This window comes from Phoca vitulina, unplaced genomic scaffold (assembly GCF_004348235.1).
Source record: "Phoca vitulina isolate PV1807 unplaced genomic scaffold, GSC_HSeal_1.0 scaffold23, whole genome shotgun sequence".
Classification (NCBI taxonomy): domain Eukaryota; kingdom Metazoa; phylum Chordata; class Mammalia; order Carnivora; family Phocidae; genus Phoca; species Phoca vitulina.
The window spans coordinates 6704372-6724220 of record NW_022589726.1 but is presented as its reverse complement, the minus strand read 5'-3'; the positions used below and the strand labels follow the sequence as shown (position 1 = coordinate 6724220).

Sequence of the window (19849 nt, the reverse complement as noted above, 5' to 3'; positions counted from 1 at the left end):
GCATTTTAATTGGCAGAAATATTTAAAGAACATTAACTTTCCCATAAAACTGACAGTACCCTTTGGTCACTCACATGCCTAAACAAGTAGGTTTCTTGAATAAGGAAATTTGTATTGATAGGTTTTTATATTTATGTTTAAGCAACCTTGGAATTTATAAAGAAATATACTTCAATAAAAGATAAAACAAGAGATTCAAACCCAGGGTTTGTTTTTACATTTGAATATCGTTCTCTTAGACATGTTACTTTGTATTACTATACTTTTGTATTTTGTATTACTAAACTGCCATTATAATTTAAGTGAAAATAAGCTGATCAGATCCTAAATGCCTTAAACCATCAGCCATCATGCAACATTTACTCTAACAGCTATAATTCAATTCTCAATATTCAGTTCTCAATATGATGTTCAATTCTCAATATCCTTTACCAGCTTCAGTTGATACTTCTTTTTCTTGGTGAAAAAAACCAGTCAGGTTACTGCAGAAGAAAGCATTACCTGAAGTCCCTTTGTTTGGCTACTGGGCCTTCTGATAGATAGCTAGGCTGAGAGTTCAGAGGGATAGCGTTAATTAAATAAAATGTTGGCAAAAGAGCAAATGCACAATGGCTATTAACGATACAGTAGTTTCCCAGTTCATAGCAGTGAGGAAAAATACCTGATTCTTGTTCATTCTTGCCTTCATGGCAAATACTCTTTGAAAAGAAGGAAAACTATGGAATTATATATATCAAATCTTTGGTGGAAAAGCCATTCTCTTAAATGACTGTCTTTAAGTGTAGTCAAATAATTCTCCTTAAAAATATGTTGACATTTTAATCCTTATTGTTAGAGTTAATAAACCCATCTGGTCAGTTTGTCAAAAGCCCAAAATATACTTTGGAAGCTTTGTCTCACTATATATAACTAAAACTCTTCTGATGAATTCTTGATGAAAGAATTAGGTCCAAAAAAATCCATGTTTTATCTATGTGTGTGTGTGTATGTGTACATATATAATGCTAAAAATTTCATCTCAAGAAATGTAACTTAACTTCTTTTTTTGCATTATCTCTTTAGAAACTGGTACCCTAAGGCTTGGCTTTTTAACTTTAGGCATTTTTTTTTCATCCCGTGAGCATCAGTTTCTTCATCTGTCAGGGGAAATAATAATACCTACCTTACAAGCATGTGGTAAGGCTTATACCAAATAATGCATGTGAAGTGTCCAACACCATGCCCAACGCATAGCAGACTCTCCATGCATTCTGATTTCTTCTCTTTTCCCCACAGCACTCCCCAGTCAAAAGTCAAATTTCAAACTGGAATTTTTGATAAGTAGGTTGTGTAGAATAGGGTCACCAGATCTGAGGTGTGGAAAATGAAACGGACCAAAGATATAATAAAGGCACGCTACTTAAGCCCCTGTGCTTTCTCATAGATATTTTATAAAACCTAAATTCTTTGTATCTAAAGAGATCCAAATACTCAGTCAACAAAACAGAAGCAAACCCCCAGATATGATAATTTCTACAGAAGTCCAAAGGGAAGTTCTCAAGTTTACTTGTGTACCTCCAAAACTTAAGAACAGAAACACAAGGAGAAAGGGAGCTATACAAAATGCATACATTTTCCCCTGTTGAATACACACACACATACACACACGAACATTTACTAACCAAAGCCACGGAAATCAGAAGGAAAGCTACAAGGCAAAGGAAGCATCATTAATTACTGAGATTTTCCTTAACAGCTATATTTCTATTACACATGATAAACTAATAAGCAGATTAAAACAACTAATACATTACTTAATTTAATTCGAGTGGGATAGTAAACAGTTTACAGAATAATTTCTCTTCTCCTAAAACATTTACCCAAAAGTGCATTAGGTGACTTCTAAATGGATTGGGTTTATCAGCTCAAGCAGAAAATCGGGGGAGGGGGAAGACAGAGAAATGTGTCCTGAATTTAAATAGTATGTCATTGTATGTGGGTGAATCTTAACATGTCATTTGGAAGTGACTGCATTAACTGCAACAACCCATATGTTACAGTTTCTCTGCTCAGTACTGCATGCAGTAGCAATAGTTCACTCAATATCATCCTGACAGAAGCCTTCAAGATGAACCCAAGTTATGAATGGTGTGTAGGTATGGCATGAAATTATACAGATTGGCCAACTCTCTCTTTGTATGTGATAATACTAAGAAGGCAGTTTCCCTAAATCTTTGAGTTGAGATTAGCATTTTTTTTTAAAGAATAATGTTAAGAAATGCTTGTTCAAATATGTGGTCCTTAATGAAGCAGCAGTCTGTATTAATTTGCATTAAGTTTCAGGAAGAGATTTCCCTAAACAAAATCTACATGAAAAAATGTTATGCTAGAGTGGTCTCCATAATGGGTTTTTGAATGTTTAAATGTAAATTGCAGTGGGGGGGGGGGAGGGGAATGTGGAAAAAGCAATGGTTATATGAGCACAACCAACCTTAGAATTTAATGATAAGACATTAGAAATTGGAATTTTAGCCAATCTTATCCCTAGACAAAATTTAAAATGCATTTATTCCCTCTATGTTCATTATTTTCCTGACCAACCTGATAGTTCAATATTTTTGTTTATATTTAACAAGAACTAATTCAAAACTATTTGAACCATTTAAAGTTATAAATTCCAAGGGGAAAAAAAACTAAATACAAGCTGATTACAAATGCAAATAGAAAACATTGCTCATTACAATAATATTCACCCAAAAAAATAAGCCAATTACAAGCAGTGTCCTTTGACATATGCATTAAAAATCATGCAGCAGCTCAGTTAATTTAAATATGTATGGTTACATGTGCACACATACACACACAACTGAAACACAAACACCAGGTAGGAGATTTTAAAAGAAAGAAACCACATATATTTGTGCATCCCCAATGAATCAGGACCTCAAAAAGAAATGCGACAATCAAATCGGAAACAATACTAATTAGAAAGCATCACATAATATAAGCAAGAAGAAATCCTTAAGGTGTAAAAAGACACCAAGTGACAAACATCCCTGTTTCTCCTATTGGAAAAGATAAAGTAGAATACCCAATTTCTGATTCAGATTTTTATATTCTGGAGGAAATTCAGTCTTATCTCCACCAAGCAGATTAGGTGATCATCTTTCAAAGTTACCATATATTTCTAAAAGACATACAAGTACATTTTGTCACAATCCAAAAATCTACCCATTTCAGCATTCAGATAAAACTTGTTGGCAGTACTGCAATGTTTTTTTTAGCAAACAGATCCATTTAGTACCAAGTTCATCGTGACATTTAGTTGATAGGACAGATACTCCATGCTTGACAGAATGCTTTCATTTAGTGCTTTTACCTGGGTACAAATTATTGGTACCACTATTTGCAACTTTTAAGATATGATTTACTAAAGGGAAAAGCAGGGGCATTTCTAAAGCAGGGGTGCCTTTTGAGTGGGTAAACATAAGGTCCCCTGCCAGAAAGAGTGCTGGAAAATGAATGCACATATCTAATAAGGAAGTGGTTAAAAAGGGATGAATTCCCTGAGTCATTAAACAGGATATAAACCAAAGACAGGTTGTGCCACCTAGAGAAAAACTGGAAATCGTACATTGGCTCTTCAGTAATAAGCATTATTTCAAAAGCCTGAAACTTTTGGCATGCCCAATAACCAAACCACCCTCCATACCAACCCATCGAGCTGCTGAAATTTAAGCTCCCCTGACAACTCTGCCTTCTCCACACACCAGATTTGCCTCCTCCTCCTTTCCTCACTCACCCACCCACAGAGCACCGTTTAACCTCAGCGCCGACTGCTGCCACAGCCCATGCGGACCCAGCATCCTGAAACACATCCAATTCTAAAGCGTCTTCCTCGAAGCCAGGGCCGGCAGGGGTGGGAGGAGCGGGGTAATAAACCCTGGGGGCCCTTGCTAGCCAGGGTCCCTCTGGATGCTAGCACAGCCACGGCGCACACCTCTTTAGCCCCGGGGGGCCTGTATAGGAAATTCTGGTGCACTCAATACATCATATCCAGGTTACCGAGCTGAACTCCCTGGCCAACCTCAGCACAATCCAAACAGCATGGCATGACCTCAACAGAACCAAGACTTTGAGGTGCAAAGGGCCTTCAACTTTCCTCTCCTCGAGTCACTTAGAAGCAACGTGCCCAGCACACTTTGTCAGGCAGAAGCACAAAAGGTCTACAAGCAACCTGGCATGGACAGCCGCCTTTACAAAAGAAAATAGACAGTAATTATGAAAAGCCCGCAGTCCTGCGGTATTAACTTGACAGCGGGAACTGCGCTAGGGCATAACTCATCTCCCAGGCATCACTCCCAGCCCCAGACCCTCAGCCTAGGGACAGCATTCCCCCTCCTCCCCTCCCCCTCCGGAGACCTGCGGCAGCGCTCACATCCCGCCCCCAAGCTCTTCCTCCTCCTGCTCCTCCTCCTCACTGAATCTCCAGCAACTTTGGGCACCGTAGCACCATCGAAGCCCAGCCAGAGGCGGGGACACCGCGAAGGCGGCCGCGGGAGAAGGAAAGTTTGAAAAGTCACTTAAAACACTGCAGGACCCCCCACCAGCACCCACCCCATAGAAAAGCGCTCGGGGCTCCACGTGCGAGCGGGCCCTGGTGAAGCTAGAGTACCCCCTACGTAACCCCCCCCCCGAAAAATCTTTCCCCAAGCGAAAAGTTCCCTGCTGCTGCACCCTCCCTCTTTCCCCTTCTTCCCGCCCCCCCACCCCCCCGCAAAGAAATCTCTTCCAGTTCGCGCGGCGCCGCCTCTATCCGCCCGCGGCCCCGGAGGGCGCGGCGCCCCTCCCCCGTCGGCCGGTGGACAGGTCGGGGGGAGCTGGGGGAGAGGGAGGCACCGGGGGCGGCCCCTGGCCCGGACCCCCCTTCCCTGCCTTCCCCCGCCCCGTCGCCTCACTCACCTCTCTCCTGCTCTTCCGCCTGCAAGCAGATGGGGATATTCTTCTTCCAGCCCGGCATGGTGTCCGCTCCCTGCGCTCGCTCTCGGGCTCGCTCTTCCTCGCTCGCTCGCCCCCTCTCTCCGAGACTCGCCGCGCCTTCTCGCTCGCCCTCTCGGGCCGGCCGCTGCGCGCTCGGGGCTGCTCAGCGGGGCTGGGGCGCCGAGGCGGCTCCCGGGCACATCGAGGCGGCGCCGTGCGCCCCGCGCTCGCCTCAAACTCGCCGGCGGCTCCGGGTGGCGGCTGCCGGGCCGGCCGGGCCGGGCCGGGCTGCCTGGGCTGCAGCAGCGGCCGCCGCGGCGTGGACGGGAGGCCGGGCCGGGCCGGGGGCGGGGAACGCGTGCAGGCCGAGAGCTGGGGACTGCGGAGCCCCCGGGAGGTGGGCGCCGGCGGGAGGGGTGGGCTCGCGCCGCCGCCTCCTGCCCCTCCTCCTCCTTCTTCTTCTTCCCCTTCCTTGTCTCTCCGCCACCAGCAGGTGGGACTCGGAGCCGCCGCCGCCGCCGCCGCCGCCGCACAAAGCTCCGCCGGCGGTAGGACTGAGGCTGCGGGCTCCCCGGGCGCCTCTCGGCGGAGCCTCCCCCGAGACGCGCGCGAGGCTGAGCGGGCACGGAGGGGGCGCGCGCGCTCACACCCTCCGCGCCCCGGGCGGCCGGCCTGCGAGGCGCGCCCGGCCCGCCAGGTACCGAACTGGCACTGAGCCGCGGGTGCGGAGCCCAGGCCGCTCCGCCGCGGCCGCCACTTCCTCCCTCCCCAAACCCAACCCGGCGGCTCCAGCGGCTTAGGCAACGACCTCGATGAAGTAGGGGGCAGTGTCCTTCCCTCTAGTCCCTCCTCCTCCTCGCCGCTCTCCCCCGCCCTGGCCGTCGCCCCCTCCCCCGAGTTGAGACTTCGCAGCCAGGGATTCGCTAACTTCGCCCTCAACTAAGGGAAATAGCAACTTTCGGGATGGCCAGCCCTGGTTCCAGAAATACGTCTTCTGGTGGAGTGGGAAGGGCGTGAGTGGAGAACCTCTTTTGTTTTAAATGAAGCAGGGAGACCTTGGCTAAGTGAATATTTAATCGCTGTCTTCAAGTATAAGAAGGGTTTTATGATCAGGTTTTATGATTAGTTTCTTTCCCTGTTATAAGCTCATAGAATATCGGTGGAAGAATGGATATGGGGGAGGGGGACAGCTTTTCCGTAGCCTGGAAGATTCTGCCCAGACATTGGGGGGCGGGGGGCGCTTGCTTGTGATTTCAAAAGGATAATGCTAGGAAGGGCTACTGACAGTCTTCCAGATGACACTTGGCAACTGTCTGCCCTGTGGGGTTATGACATCCATCTGCCTCAAAGATGGGGGCCTGACTAGATCATACCGATGTCTTCACCTGCTGAGTGTCTGTGTGGACTGAAGAATTTCACCCCTGAGGCTGTAACTACTGGTTCCGAGTTGTTGGGGATCGACCACTGCACTGTTACGACTCTCTCTGTCCTGCAGTTTATTTTGGCCTCTGAAGGAATTGCAGTTTCTCTCCCAAACTGAGGACACTGGTTCTTGCCAGCTTCTCCCGCTCTTCTCTTGGAAACATAATCACACAGCCAGAGAAATACAGTAATTACAAAAAACAGAAAGATAGGATTTTTTTTCCTTGCCACTGCATAATCAGTCTTATCAGGCTGAGATGTTTGCTCCTGCCACTGTCCCTTGGCTGGGTGGCCAGCAGTCATTCCAGAACTGTCCAGCTGCCAAAGACAAGTGACAGTCTCTCCTAAGGCAAGGAGAGGCCCAGGCCCAGGAGCTTCAAAGGTGAAGGAATTGAGGGCTGAAGGCAGGGCAGTGTCAAGTCACCCCAGGGGGTTATCCATAGAAATCCAGTCTGAGCTGCTCAAATCTTCTTTCCAGACTCTTTGAGAAGTAAAATCCAGAAAATAAATATCGTTGTCACACCTGTTACTCTTAAATGGTTCACCCTCCATCCTGAAATAAAGAAGACTGCTTGATACTTTCCTCTTGTCTTAATCTTATTTCAGGATCTGGTCCCACCAACCTTATGTAGAGAAAGGCATTTGTCATTGATTTGATTCCCCCAAAGGAACAGGGCAAACCCAGCTATAACCAGGATAGCTGGTATATGTATATAGGAAAAGACCTAGGTTGTGACAACATAGAAATGACCACAACATTGGCTATACTTGCTTTTTGTTTTAATGGCATCTTATATAGCATTTTATATGTATGTGGTTGTTCTAACAAGCATAACCTAGAAGACCTGTACACTAGGGTGTGAATTGAATCGTACTCATATAATTACATTACAGTCAGTGGTGCAATTATCCTCCTAAGATGAGTGCAGATTATAGTTGATAAGAAATTCCAGCTCACAACTGTTAAAATGATAGTATTTTAACTCAGGGAGACAAAATTCCTACTATGTGTTAGACTTTGGGCTAAGGCTAGAGATACAAGAAGAAAATTATAGTTTAGTAGTGGAAGATCAATTTAATACATAGGGTCAGATATTATTTACAGATTCTACAACTGAGACTGGTAAAAAAAAAACAAAAAACTCTTAAGGTTGGATTCATATCTATCCCACCTCAAAGTACTTATTGTCCAAACATTTGTTCATCAATATTCAGTGTCTGGTATCATTTCTATATGTACATGTAAGTCATCAGTTAGGCTCTAAGCTCTGTCAGGGATAAGTATGGCTTATCTCTTGCATCCCCAGATCCAGGGACAGTAAGCGCTTGTCAGTGAAGGTTGATGATGATGGTATTTAACCTCACTTGGGCTATGTGTAGCACATCACCCCACACCCCCTAATGAATCCTTTTCATGACACTATGAGATCACTTGCTAATATCTAACCAGAAAAAAAAAAAAAAACTAAATCATTTAAAACTTAGTTCCATTGCCTGAAGTCACCTCATATTCCAAGCATTATATATAAAAATCTATTCCAAGGAAATTGTAGTGCTATTGGGACCTTTATGAGGAAGATATCTACCAGCCAGTAGGATATGAGCTATAGTATTTTTCTCCTTCATTAAATTTGAAAATCAATGCCTCTTAAAGACTCCAACTACAATGCAATGTCTGTTTCTAGACATCAGTTCACTTACATTAAGAATTTGTGGGAATGCCTGGCTGGCTCAGTCGGTAGAGCATGTGACTCTTAATCTCAGAGTCTTGAGTTCAAGCCCCACGTTGAGTGTGGAGCCTACTTTAAAAAAAGAATTTGTGCTCTTTTGTTGAACATAAATTTGTCCAACCAAATTATCTGTGCAGTTTGAATGGTTTTACAGTCTGGGTTTACAGAATTCAGTTTATTTTTTTCAAAGATTTTATCTGTTTATTTATTGAGAGAGAGAGTGCATGCATGCACAAGCAGAGGGGGTGGGCAAAGGGAGAGAGAGAATCCCCAGCAGACTCCACACTGAGGGGGGAGCCCGATGCCGGGCTTGATCTCCCGAACCCCGAGATCATGACGTGAGCTGAAACCAACAGCCAGACGCTTAAGCGACCGAGCCACCTAGGCTCCCCCAGAATTCAGTTTAATTTAATTGTAACTAGTTAGTGTGCATAGTTGATTATAGAGGCTATAGGACCCATTTCTAAACGTGGTCTCACTTTATCTACCCTTCTATTTATCATCTTCAAATTAAAATGAAGAAAAGACATGTTCTCTTACTACTAGTACCTCCCTCCCCTGATAGAAAAGGAGCAAAAAACCTGGAAACCCAAAGCTTTAATTTTAGTGTTTGATCACCTTTTCAAGCTTACATGGATCCACCCAGGCTGTTAAAGAATTGAAAGTGTGTGTGATAGAGAGAGCAGCTTCCCTTTCATTTCCTTTGTGCTCTGACAAGTGAGCTACCAGTCTCCTGGGCCTTCACTCCAACAGAGTGTTATGACTTCTTGGGACTGAATTTCAGGAGTTTGAGGAGTCCCCTGGGAGATATAAAATCCCAGCTGTTACTTTGGATTTGCTCCAGGGCCTAAAAACATCCACAATATATTTTTTTAATCGTGCATTGACTTTTACGAACACACACCCTGCATATTCAGCAGCCACCTGAAAGTTTCAAGCCCGCTACCAAAAACCAGCACTTCTTTCCTATTGCATGCAGTGAATTCGAAAACTCTTTTCACACCTGATAGGCACTTCTAGTGAGTACCCATGGAGTCTTTTAGATGTTAACTCACTTTTAGCTGCAAAACCTTTTTTAAACCTTTAATATGAAAGAAGAAGCTTCCTTGGATAGTTTATCTTCTTGGGGGGAGAAAAGAGCAGAAAGCAAACAGAATGAATCCAAGTGTTTTTACTTTAAAATCTTCAGTTAGGGGAATGTAACTACGGAAAGGGAAAAATGGAAGAAGAAACTCTAACATGAATAATTTAAGTAAGGCATGTGTGAAAGCAAAAAAAAAAGGGAGGGGAGAATTCATCTAAGAAAAACAGAGTATGGGGGTGCCTGGGTGGCTCAGTCGGTTAAGCGGCTGCCTTTGGCTTGGGTCATGATCCGGGCGTCCTGGGATTGAGCCCCGCGTCGGGCTCCTTGCTCGGAAGGGAGCCTGCTTCTCCCCTGCCTGCCGTTCCCCCTGCTTGTGCTTGCTCTCTGTCTCTCTCTCTCACTCTCTCTGTGTCAAATAAATAAATAAATAAAAATCTAAAAAAAAAAAAAAGAAAAAAAAAGAAAAACAGAGTTGTTTTAAAATGACAAAATAGTTGGAGTCAGAGAGACAACAATGGTTTTTATGTTTCAATTTGACTGGGCTACTGAGTGCCCAGATACTTTAGTCAAACATTACTCTAGGCATTTCTGGGAGGGTGTTTTTGGATGAGACTAACATTTAAATCAGTAGACTGAGTAAAGCAGATTGCTCTCCCTAATGTGGGTGGCCCTCATCCAACCAGTTGAAGGTCTGAATAGAACAAAAAGGCGGACTCTTCTGGGAGTGAGAGAGAATTCCTCCTGCCTGGCTGCCTTTGAACCAGGACATCAGCTTTCTCCTGCCTTTGGACTTACACCGAAACATCACCTCCCCCTGTGTCTCAAGGCTGCCAGCCTTTGAACGGGAACCACACCACTGGATCCCCTGGGTCTCAGGCCTTGGGACTCAGACTGGAACTGAAACAGCAGCTCTCCTGGGTGACCAGCCTGCTGACTGCAAATCGTGGGACTTGTCAGCCTCCATAATCCCATGAGCCACGTCAGTAGAACAAAGCTCTGGATACACATGTGCCCTATCGGTTCTGTTTCTCCTAGAAACCTGACTAATGCAGAGACCTATCCAAACCCTGCCTTCACCACACACTAACTTTATAACTCTGGGCAATTTATTTGACCTAATTCTGTGTTCCCCCTTATTTGAAATATACTACCTATATGGAGATATATGAGCTGATATAGATAAGGCCCTTAGCACAATACAGGACTTGTGGTTAATTATAGTTGGAAAATATATGAATGCATTGGTAAAAAAAAAAAATATATATATATATATATATATTTCTTGGGTTTCTTGCGCAGACTCTTGGGTTTCTTGCGCCAGGCCTCAAAAAATACAAGAACTCCCTAAAACTGTATGCAAAACTGTGTATGTATGTTTATGACTCTCCCCTCCCCGCCCCCCACACATAAGCACATACACACTTGGGGATACAAGAAAGTCTATAGTCTTCATTAAGTTCTCAAAGGAATGCCTCATCCAAAAAGAGAATAAAAGTACCTGATAAGAATGAAAAGAAGACTCCATAATATATAATTAAGTTTTGGTTTTGCTAAATAAAAGTATTAATCCAAAAGAGATTTACCTTCCTAAATTAGCTTTAAGATCACTAGCACTCAAAATTCCAACTTCCTCCGTCCCTTTGCGTTCAAACTCTGCAAAGTCATCTATACCTGCTGACACCCAAGTTTTCAACACTGATTCATTCCTAAACTCACTGCAATTTCTCTCTGTAAAAGGCATTATCATCATTTCAGGCCCCTGGGGCGAAAATCTGAGGAACATTTTGACTCAATCCCAAATCCCCAGTTGGTTACCAAGTTCTTTCAAATCTACATTTGAAATTATTCTGGAATCTCTCTCCTTCCTTTCCATGAAATTTGCCCCGATTCGTGCCTTTATGATCTCTCCCCCAGGCAGTACCAATAGCCTCCTTTGGATTCACTTCTTCAGCTTCTCCTTACTCCAAACCTCACCACCATCAACCTTGTTATGTTTCTGTCTTAGTAAAATGATGACAAGTTATCTTTCTTCTGTCCCAAATCTTCCAACAGTTCCTCATACCTACTTCATTTGTCTTCAGCTACAACTGCTCCCCACAAATGCCTACCCTTCCTTCCCTCCCTCACTCATCGAACTGCCCCAAGACCCCCTTGAACTCTCTCTACCTTTTACTATTTCCATGCCCTAAACATATCATACACTTCCAAATATATAACTTTGCTCATTAAAGCCAAAACAGGTTGGGCGCCTGGGTGGCTCAGTTGGTTAAGCGACTGCCTTCGGCTCAAGTCATGATCCTGGAGTCCCGGGATCGAGTCCCGCATCGGGCTCCCTGCTCGGCGGGGAGTCTGCTTCTCCCTCTGACCCTCCCCCCTCTCATGCTCTATCTCATTCTCTCTCTCAGATAAATAAATAAAATCTTAAAAAAAAAAAAAAAAGCCAAAACAGGTTGAGTGCCTGAGGCTAAGAGAAGTTGTCTCAAACTCATAGGTACTGCGGTCAGAATCTGAAGCCGGGGTGTTGGGTTCTAGAGTACATCGTTCCACCTCGTGCTGACCCATCCACCCGGGGTGCTGGGTTCTAGAGTACGTCGTTCCACCTCGTGCTGACCCAACCACTTTTATTTCTATCACAGACCATACTGTTTTCATCTTTCAAGGCCAATTCATATCCTCCCTCTTCTTTGCATGTTGATTTCTCTCATCTCCCCAACCCCCAGCACTACCATATCTTCTTGTTTATAGTATTTTGTTGCAACTTATGTGTAAGTCTGATCTATCCTATTATACTCTAAGTTTTTATAGGAAAGCATGTGCTAAACGAGCCAATACTGAAGTAAAATATTTTAGGTTCAAATCCATCTGTATGATCCTGGGCAATCAAATGCTTCTTCCTGCTTTGTTTCCTCAGCTATAAAATACAGATATTAATAAGACCGATCTCATATCATTGTTGAGTGGATCATATGTATTAATGCACATTAAGCACTAAGACTAGTGCCTGGCACACAGGAAGAATCTAACAGATTTTACGTATTATTATCACAGGGCCAGGAAGGGGTCGTATGCTTCTTGGCATTGACCCAGGCATCAAGCATATTGCATGTATAGTGTGTGCTCAGTGGAGGATTGCTGAGAGGGTGAATATTAAGAACGGTTTTCATTTTTCTGAATAAATATCCAATGATCGTGAAGACATGGCCCATAAATATGTTAGTGATGGATGATTTTACCTAGCTTATTTCAACAAGGCTTGACAATACTTCATAAAGAAAACTTTTAGATCAGGATAGAGAGCAGTGATTTTTATCAGTAGTATTAATATTAATATTATGAACAAGAACAAAAATGACTAATTGAATAGAGTTCTAGACATAAATAAGTATTTCATCAAGAAAATTAAAATAGATGGTTCCTACCTTCATAAAAAAAAGTTTCTAATAATGAATTCAGGTTTAGCCCCTTGAGTATCTAAAAAATTAGAGCAGTGAAGTGATTAAGGAAGCTGACTTCAGAGGGAAAATTAAGGTAGCTAGCTACCTTTAGTATAGATTGGCTAAGCAATGACTAAGAGCTTTCTGGTTGAGATTCATAGGATCAGTAAAAGTATACATACTAAAAAGGGAAAGGAATTATTTATCATGTTGGCAGGTGATAAATAAAAATAAAGGAAGAAATGAAAGGAAAGAGTAAGTTGGTCAAGAGGCAAGATTTAACCTGTATGTACTGTCGGTGAATAGTGAATACCATTGGTTAGGTAGCACTGTGTGCCCACATACACCACTGGTTAGCATATAGATTGATACAACCATTTTTGAAAGCAATTGGCAATATATAGGAAGTGCCAACTGCATATCATTTTACCTAGTTATGCTATTTTTAGAACTCTCAAGGAAATTATCAAAGATGTAGGCAAAGGTTTATACTCGAAGATGTCTGGCACATCTTTATTTATGATGGCAAAAAATTGAAAAGGTCCTAAATGTCCAATAATAGGGAATTGTTTACATAAATTATACCAACTACTGTAAAGCCCTTAAATATCATGAATTTAAAAGACAACAGTAAATTCTCATGATACAAAGTTCAGGAGAAAAAAAAAGTTCATATGCGATATTTCATAGATTCTAAGATGCATAGTTTTTCATATTTTTACATATCTAAATCATATTTCTTATAGTTTCACATGTATTAAAACTTGCAGATAGGGGAAATCAGCTTCAAGGCAAGTTCTGGAGACAATAGCAGAATACTTTCAAGAAATGCTGCCTCACCAACACCTTAGTGAAGACAGAAGATAACTGTAGTAAAACACACACATTGAAAAATCTGAATCACAGAGTGAATCATAAGAGTTGAAGTTTGAATATGAAAAAATTTTAGGAATACCTAACCAATTAGTGTCACTTAATTTTTATTTATATAAACAAGTATAAGATAATAATTCTAAATGGTTAGGCATTGTGTCATAGTATTGGCAGTTTTTTTTTTTTCTTGTTTCCTAATAGTACATAAAATAATGGTAGGTGTTAATATAGATGACCTACTAGATTAATGAAAAGCAATATATATATAGTATGAATCCAATTTTTTTAGAAGGGAAGAGATACGTCAAAATATGTTCTGTCTGGGTATTAACATTATCTATGAACTTTATTCTCTTTTTTCATACATTTTTATATTTTTCAGTTTTTCTAAAAAGCAGTATTATATTTTTGATTGGAAAATCTTAGTAAATATTGTTTTTAAAAACAATAGTGAAAACAAATGTTTGAAGACTTGAGATTTTTTTTTCCCAAACTACTCTGGAGTTAGAATATCTATCAGCAATTGTGAAGTAAAAGGCTAAGAAATTGAATTTGAGAAGTTTGAGTTTCATTCTTGCTTCTGCCAGCCTAGCTATTTGTGAATGATTTGAGTTTTCAAGAATTTTCTTCGTATTCCCATGTGTAAAAAATACACAATAATGCTCACTCGCCTACTTCAAAGTAACGGTAAGTGAACATCTGGGATGAAATAAATAAATTATATCATAATTACAGGGAGTCCCAGGAAAGAGCATGAACAAAACATTTTGTGAAGACAAATCTATCTCCCCTTTAACTTATCACTAAGCAGCATTCATTCCTACATAGCTATGGGGCCCAGCCCAGCCAACCTATTGAAATCCCAGGACCACCAACCTCAGAGCAGTTTCTGTCTGATGTACCAAAAGTTTAAAAAAAAAAAAAGTCCCTTCAGGATTTGTAAGCTTATTTATTTTTACAGCCTGAAACAGCATTGAACACAAAGTGCCTGACACATATGTATTATGCATGTATGAGCATTTGTTTATATTCTCTTTGACTTTAAAAAATCTGTTCAATGAGCCTTTTTATTCCACACTTATTATATATGATGTTTCATTAAGATCCATGGGTAGAGTCACTCCTGGTTTATATTTACATTATTTAAGCACTACAGTGATATTTGCTACTGGTTATGTAAATAGAAAATAACTTACGAGATTTATGATGTGATTTTCCTTCTTGCTCTCGGTGACTGGGTTGCCTCCTGATTTTTATTTATGCCCTGAATGATAATCAGCACCTTCCATTTGCCCACCCACATAGTAGCTTAAGCTTTAAGAAACTATGTGGCTGGAAATGAACGTGCGGGAGAAATAACTGCACTACTTTCAGAATGACAATAGCTCGCTCCCCCTCAAAGCCCTGAGGCAGGTCAGCTTCCAAGAAGAAATACCAACCCACCTTTCTGTAAACGGGAAACAGGAAGTGCTTCCTAGAAGCTACCCTCACACTAGGAAACCAGAAAAGACCTGTACTCCTGAAATGCTGAGGGATGATTAACAGGTGGACCAAGGAATTACTTCAAAGTTTTAATAAACAATGGACTAGATGAGCAACGAGAACTGCGACCATCCACAGCCACCCTGAAATCTAACCGGAAGTAGGCCAAATAGCAAATTAGTCTGTTTAATGGTTGTGTGTGAGAGAAAGTGCCTCCTCCTTGTGAAGGAACTGTAACAGATCCGGTCTCGTGAAAAGAGGAAATTGTAAACCAGTTAGACGCCTCAAAACAACTTTCCTAAATTCACCAAGTTATTAAATGAGATTTACATTATAACCCAAGTGAAAAAGGAAATAAATAACGAAGAAGAACGAAAAAGCCTGCACAGCCCCCAGGTGAAACACTGTCATGGCATTGTCTCGGGATCACAGAAAATGTCCTCAGGCCCAAAACAAAGTGAATTTTGTCAAGCAATCAACATCACTGCACTGTTACTCCAGCAAAGTACGGTCCATATTCTTGTAATGAAATGGGCTTGGATGTCCTATCAGCCTGTAATTTAGTCCTATTTTTAACTCATTTCACAATTCCAATGACTGTTTTATCTTCTTAGTCATATTCGGAGCAGTCTGAAAGGGATTGGACTTTGAGGGTGGCCCTCAGCCTTTTCAAATCCTGACCCTTCTTAGCATCATCCTCTTTTCCATCATTGCTCCTGGTTCTCATTCTCCAGGGAGCTGTCCACGTTGTCCCTTCCAGACAGAGACCTGCCCACCTCCTCTCCACCATCCCCACTCTGCACCTGTCTCCATCCCTGTAATCTCTGCTTTCTCAGTGACATAACTAATCTGATAAACGAATCCAGGCTAATGTCCTGTTGGTCACTATTGTGCAAATGAAAGCATGGTAGCTCCCTAACCTCTTTGCCTTCCAGGAATTTTTATTGTGGCCTTTAAAAAAATGCCTTGTGTCATAGAGGTGGTGTTAGCAGTGGGAATTCGAGGTAAGATATGGACCTGTGGGAGAAAGTAGGACAGCCCTTTTTGTTATTCTTCAAATCACAACACAGAGGAATGGTGTCCCAGGGGTAGTAACTGGTGCATTTGATTATTGTATTATGAATGATTCTGCAACAGTTCTGGTTGGAGCTGCTGTGGACTCGGTATTCAGTTAAACCCTAGAAAAATGCCATGTAAAGCGACTTGCATTTGCATGTCTATAATAAAGGTTAAAACATTTGAACTCTCTATTTAATTGGTATATATTTAAACTTTTCTTGCCATGGTAAAAGAAAGCCTTTTTGGCATTAAACTGCTACTGTGTAGATCCTAAATGTCTGAAAAATTCATTAAAATAGCACTTTAATTTTGACAGAGTTGAACTACTGGGAAAATTAATTGATTGTTTCTCACTTGAGCTTTGGAGAAGCCATTAAGGTTTTTATGGTTTATGGAAAATTGAGAATTGAAGTACACTAAAATCAATATGCTATCTGATGTACAGAGAAAATGGCACTTCAGATGAAAGAAAGCATAAACAACTCCTTGGAGCCTTTTCTTTCTTTCTCCTGATTCGACAAGCGTATTTACATAGAGCTTCTATATTTACTTGTATTCAAAGTCCTTAGTCAGTCATTTCATTGTGATGCACATTGTGAGGACAGAATAATGAGGTCTGAGAGATGAACCACTGCGTTTTAGAATCTGTTCTTTCCTGGTAATTTCAAAAAAATATTAAGGACATAAAACACCAAACATATTCATCTAGGTCTGCGTGTTTCATAATAACTTTTAACAAGAAATTAGTAATTGGGCTTACATGTTAGGGGCAATGGAAAATACTTCTGTGTTCTGTATTGTGCTTACGTGTATCCTAGAGAAAGCCATCACGCCTTGAGGAAATAATGGACAATGAATTGGGTCCTGGCCGATGCCACCAGCAAGATTTAGGAGCTCATCCTGTCAGATTAAACGAGGCTAAGGAGTGGGGAAAGAAAAGAAAGGACTGGTAAGAGAAAAGATCACTGTGCAATTTGTCTTTAACCTTCTATATCCCCTCTGATATACACACCAATAATCCTGGGGAGATTTGGCCTTGTTCAGTTTTTGCACACTGAATGGATTGGGGATTTTAAGAATAGCCACTTCTGCATTTATTTACTCCCACCACCTCTATTCCAGAAAGAGATATTTTCCTTTTTGAGCATTCATTCATTGCTGCTTCTAAACTCCTTCAGCCTCAGACTGACCCTTTCCTTCCTCGGGTGGTTAAAATCACTTCCAATCACCATCCTCCTACACAGTTACATCCATGAAGCATGCAATATGGGGAGACCAGTAGGAGTGGGTTAGCGATAAAATATTTGCTAGCATAAGCCTTATCTTAGAAACACCAAGTAAATAAAGCCGCCTTATATAGGTAGCAGATTGGTCATCTTGGGTATCATTAGATTCTTGAAAACCGGGATGGTTGTCCAGTAAGAATTTACTCTAGACCAGGTATTTGGGGCAATTAAGTGGTTGCATAAGGAAACAAGGGTGTGCCCATTTAGTTTGCATTTGATACTTGATATGGTCACTAGTCACTCTCTGTAGTTTCAGACTTTATTCAAAGGAGCTAATCATTGTTTCCTTCATTTGGGAAATTAATAATCCCTAAGGAATATGCCACGAATAGAGAAATTCTTTAAAGTCTCCCTTTTAAATTATATTTTAAACTTCTTTCTTCTGCAGCTTCGGTAACAAAGTCTATGGAAAACTTACTAATTCATTAAGAAATAAGTGCCCACCCAAACCAGGGCGAGATGCCAGTTCACCTCCCGATTGTCAGGTTGGTGTGCAGTTCTTTACCTGGTCTTTACGCTGCCAACTTGTGAGTGACTAATCCCTGCCTTCTTCTTCGCCCACAGTCAATTTATCCTATTATATGTTCCCATGATAGGCATCTCTGAACGTGTTCTAACAACTTGTTCAGAGGAAGGCTTTCAGTTGGAATGGAAGACTAGCAATTTTTCCTACTTCAAGGCACTCATAAGAATATAATTTATTAAGCTATATCTACTAAACCAAGAGTAAGAGTTTCTTGTTCATGATTATACTATACCTATAGATTTATTGAGATACCAAAAGGGAAAAAATTTTTTTTCAAAAGACTCACTATAGCATACATTTTTTTAAAGGGGAAAAATTGTTAAAGAAAGTATAGTTGGGGTCAGGAGATTTAAGTGTTATTACTGCTTTTCCACCTGTTCTGTTCAAGATCCCAATCATTTGACATATGTACCCCACAGTGCACTTTTCTGAGCAATAATTCTTTTTTTCTTCCTCTAAATTTAATCCTACAGGCTGTGAGACCTGCAGTGTTATTCTTTTTTCTACTACTGAGATTACACTTCCCACTACTAGAAAGAGAATCTTTGGGTCAAGTCATGGTCTCATGAAGTCCACACTGAAACACACCTGGGGTGTGCCACACATTAACTTATTAGTATCAATCATGACATAATCCAGGATTGATTTATTGCATTTTTCACCAACCAGCAACCAGCTCAGCAGGTAAAAATTGCCAGGAGACTAGAGAGACAGCAGAAACCAGACCTGGAGCTGTTCTTCAGTAGGCAAACTTACAATGAAGAGCTGGAGAAGGTTCCTGAAGACGCAGCAGGAGGATGCCGCCCAACAGGGGAGTGCAGGATCAGCTAATACTGAAAGGGCCCTATAGCAACTAACCCCATTCCTCACAATTCTTCTGAGGCTACTGTTTTCCAATCAGTTCTTTAAATAAAATATTCAAAGGCTGTGGCAAAAAGGACAAAATATTATGAGCTACAACTTTACAACATTTTTGTGCTTTTTTTTAAGCTCTATTTACAAGTTTGGAATTGCATTATGTTCTTTTTATTTTATTTTATTTTATTATGTTAATCACCATACATTACATCATTAGTTTTTGAGGTAGTGTTCCATGATTCATTGTTTGCGTATAACACCCAATGCTCCATTCAGTACTTGCCCTCTTTAATACCCATCATCAGGCTAACACATCCCCCAAACCCCTCCCCTCTAGAACCCTCAGTTTGTTTCTCAGAGTCCATAGTCTCTCATGATTCATCTCCCCCTCCGATTTCCCCCCCCTTCATTTTTCCCTTCCTACTATCTTCTTTTTTTTTAACATATAATGTATTATTTGTTTCAGAGATACAGGTCTGTGATTCATCAATCTTACGCAATTCACAGCGCTCACCATAGGACATACCCTCCCCAATGTCCATCACCCAGCCACCCCATCCCTCCCACCCCCCACCACTCCAGCAACCCTCAGTTTGTTTGCTGGTATACACACACACACACACACACACACACACACACACACACACACAATGGAATATTATGCAGCCATCAAAAAACAAGGAATCTTGCCATTTGCAACGACGTGGATGGAACTAGTGGGTATTATGCTAAGCGGAATAAGTCAATCAGAGAAAGACATGTATCATATGATCTCACTGGTATGAGGAATTCTTAATCTCCGGAATTGCATTGAATTCTGTTATCAATTTATCAGTAGACTGCCGGACTTTTAATCTGATAAAAATCATCAGTATTTACAAGGCCCCACATCGTGCTGAAAAATCTGCAACCTGATCTTTCTTGGTACGCTCTGATGTCATTGATGAGTAGGCTTTATATTCACGGGCTCCTTTAAAGTACAGACGGTCACAAAGACGGGAAATACTTCAAACATGATCAGGTAAATTTAAGGGATCAAGGACAACTGATAGCCACTTCACTCCTTTGCTATATGAAATCCTTTCTTGCAACAGTTCATCCTTAATTTTTTTTTAATTGGAAAAACTTAAAGTTGA

General features: G+C 41.5%; 1 protein-coding gene across 1 annotated transcript in view; it reads right to left on the bottom strand.

Moving 5' to 3' along the window:
• The window catches only part of GRIP1 (glutamate receptor interacting protein 1), a 659234-nt gene extending 654075 nt beyond the window's left edge, over positions 1-5159 (bottom strand). The window contains exon 1 of the mRNA XM_032420901.1: positions 4942-5159. Coding sequence (XP_032276792.1) covers positions 4942-4999 — 58 coding nt within the window. The 5' untranslated portion in view covers positions 5000-5159. The remainder of the gene's footprint in view (positions 1-4941) is intronic.
• Between the last annotated feature and the right edge of the window lie 14690 nt (positions 5160-19849).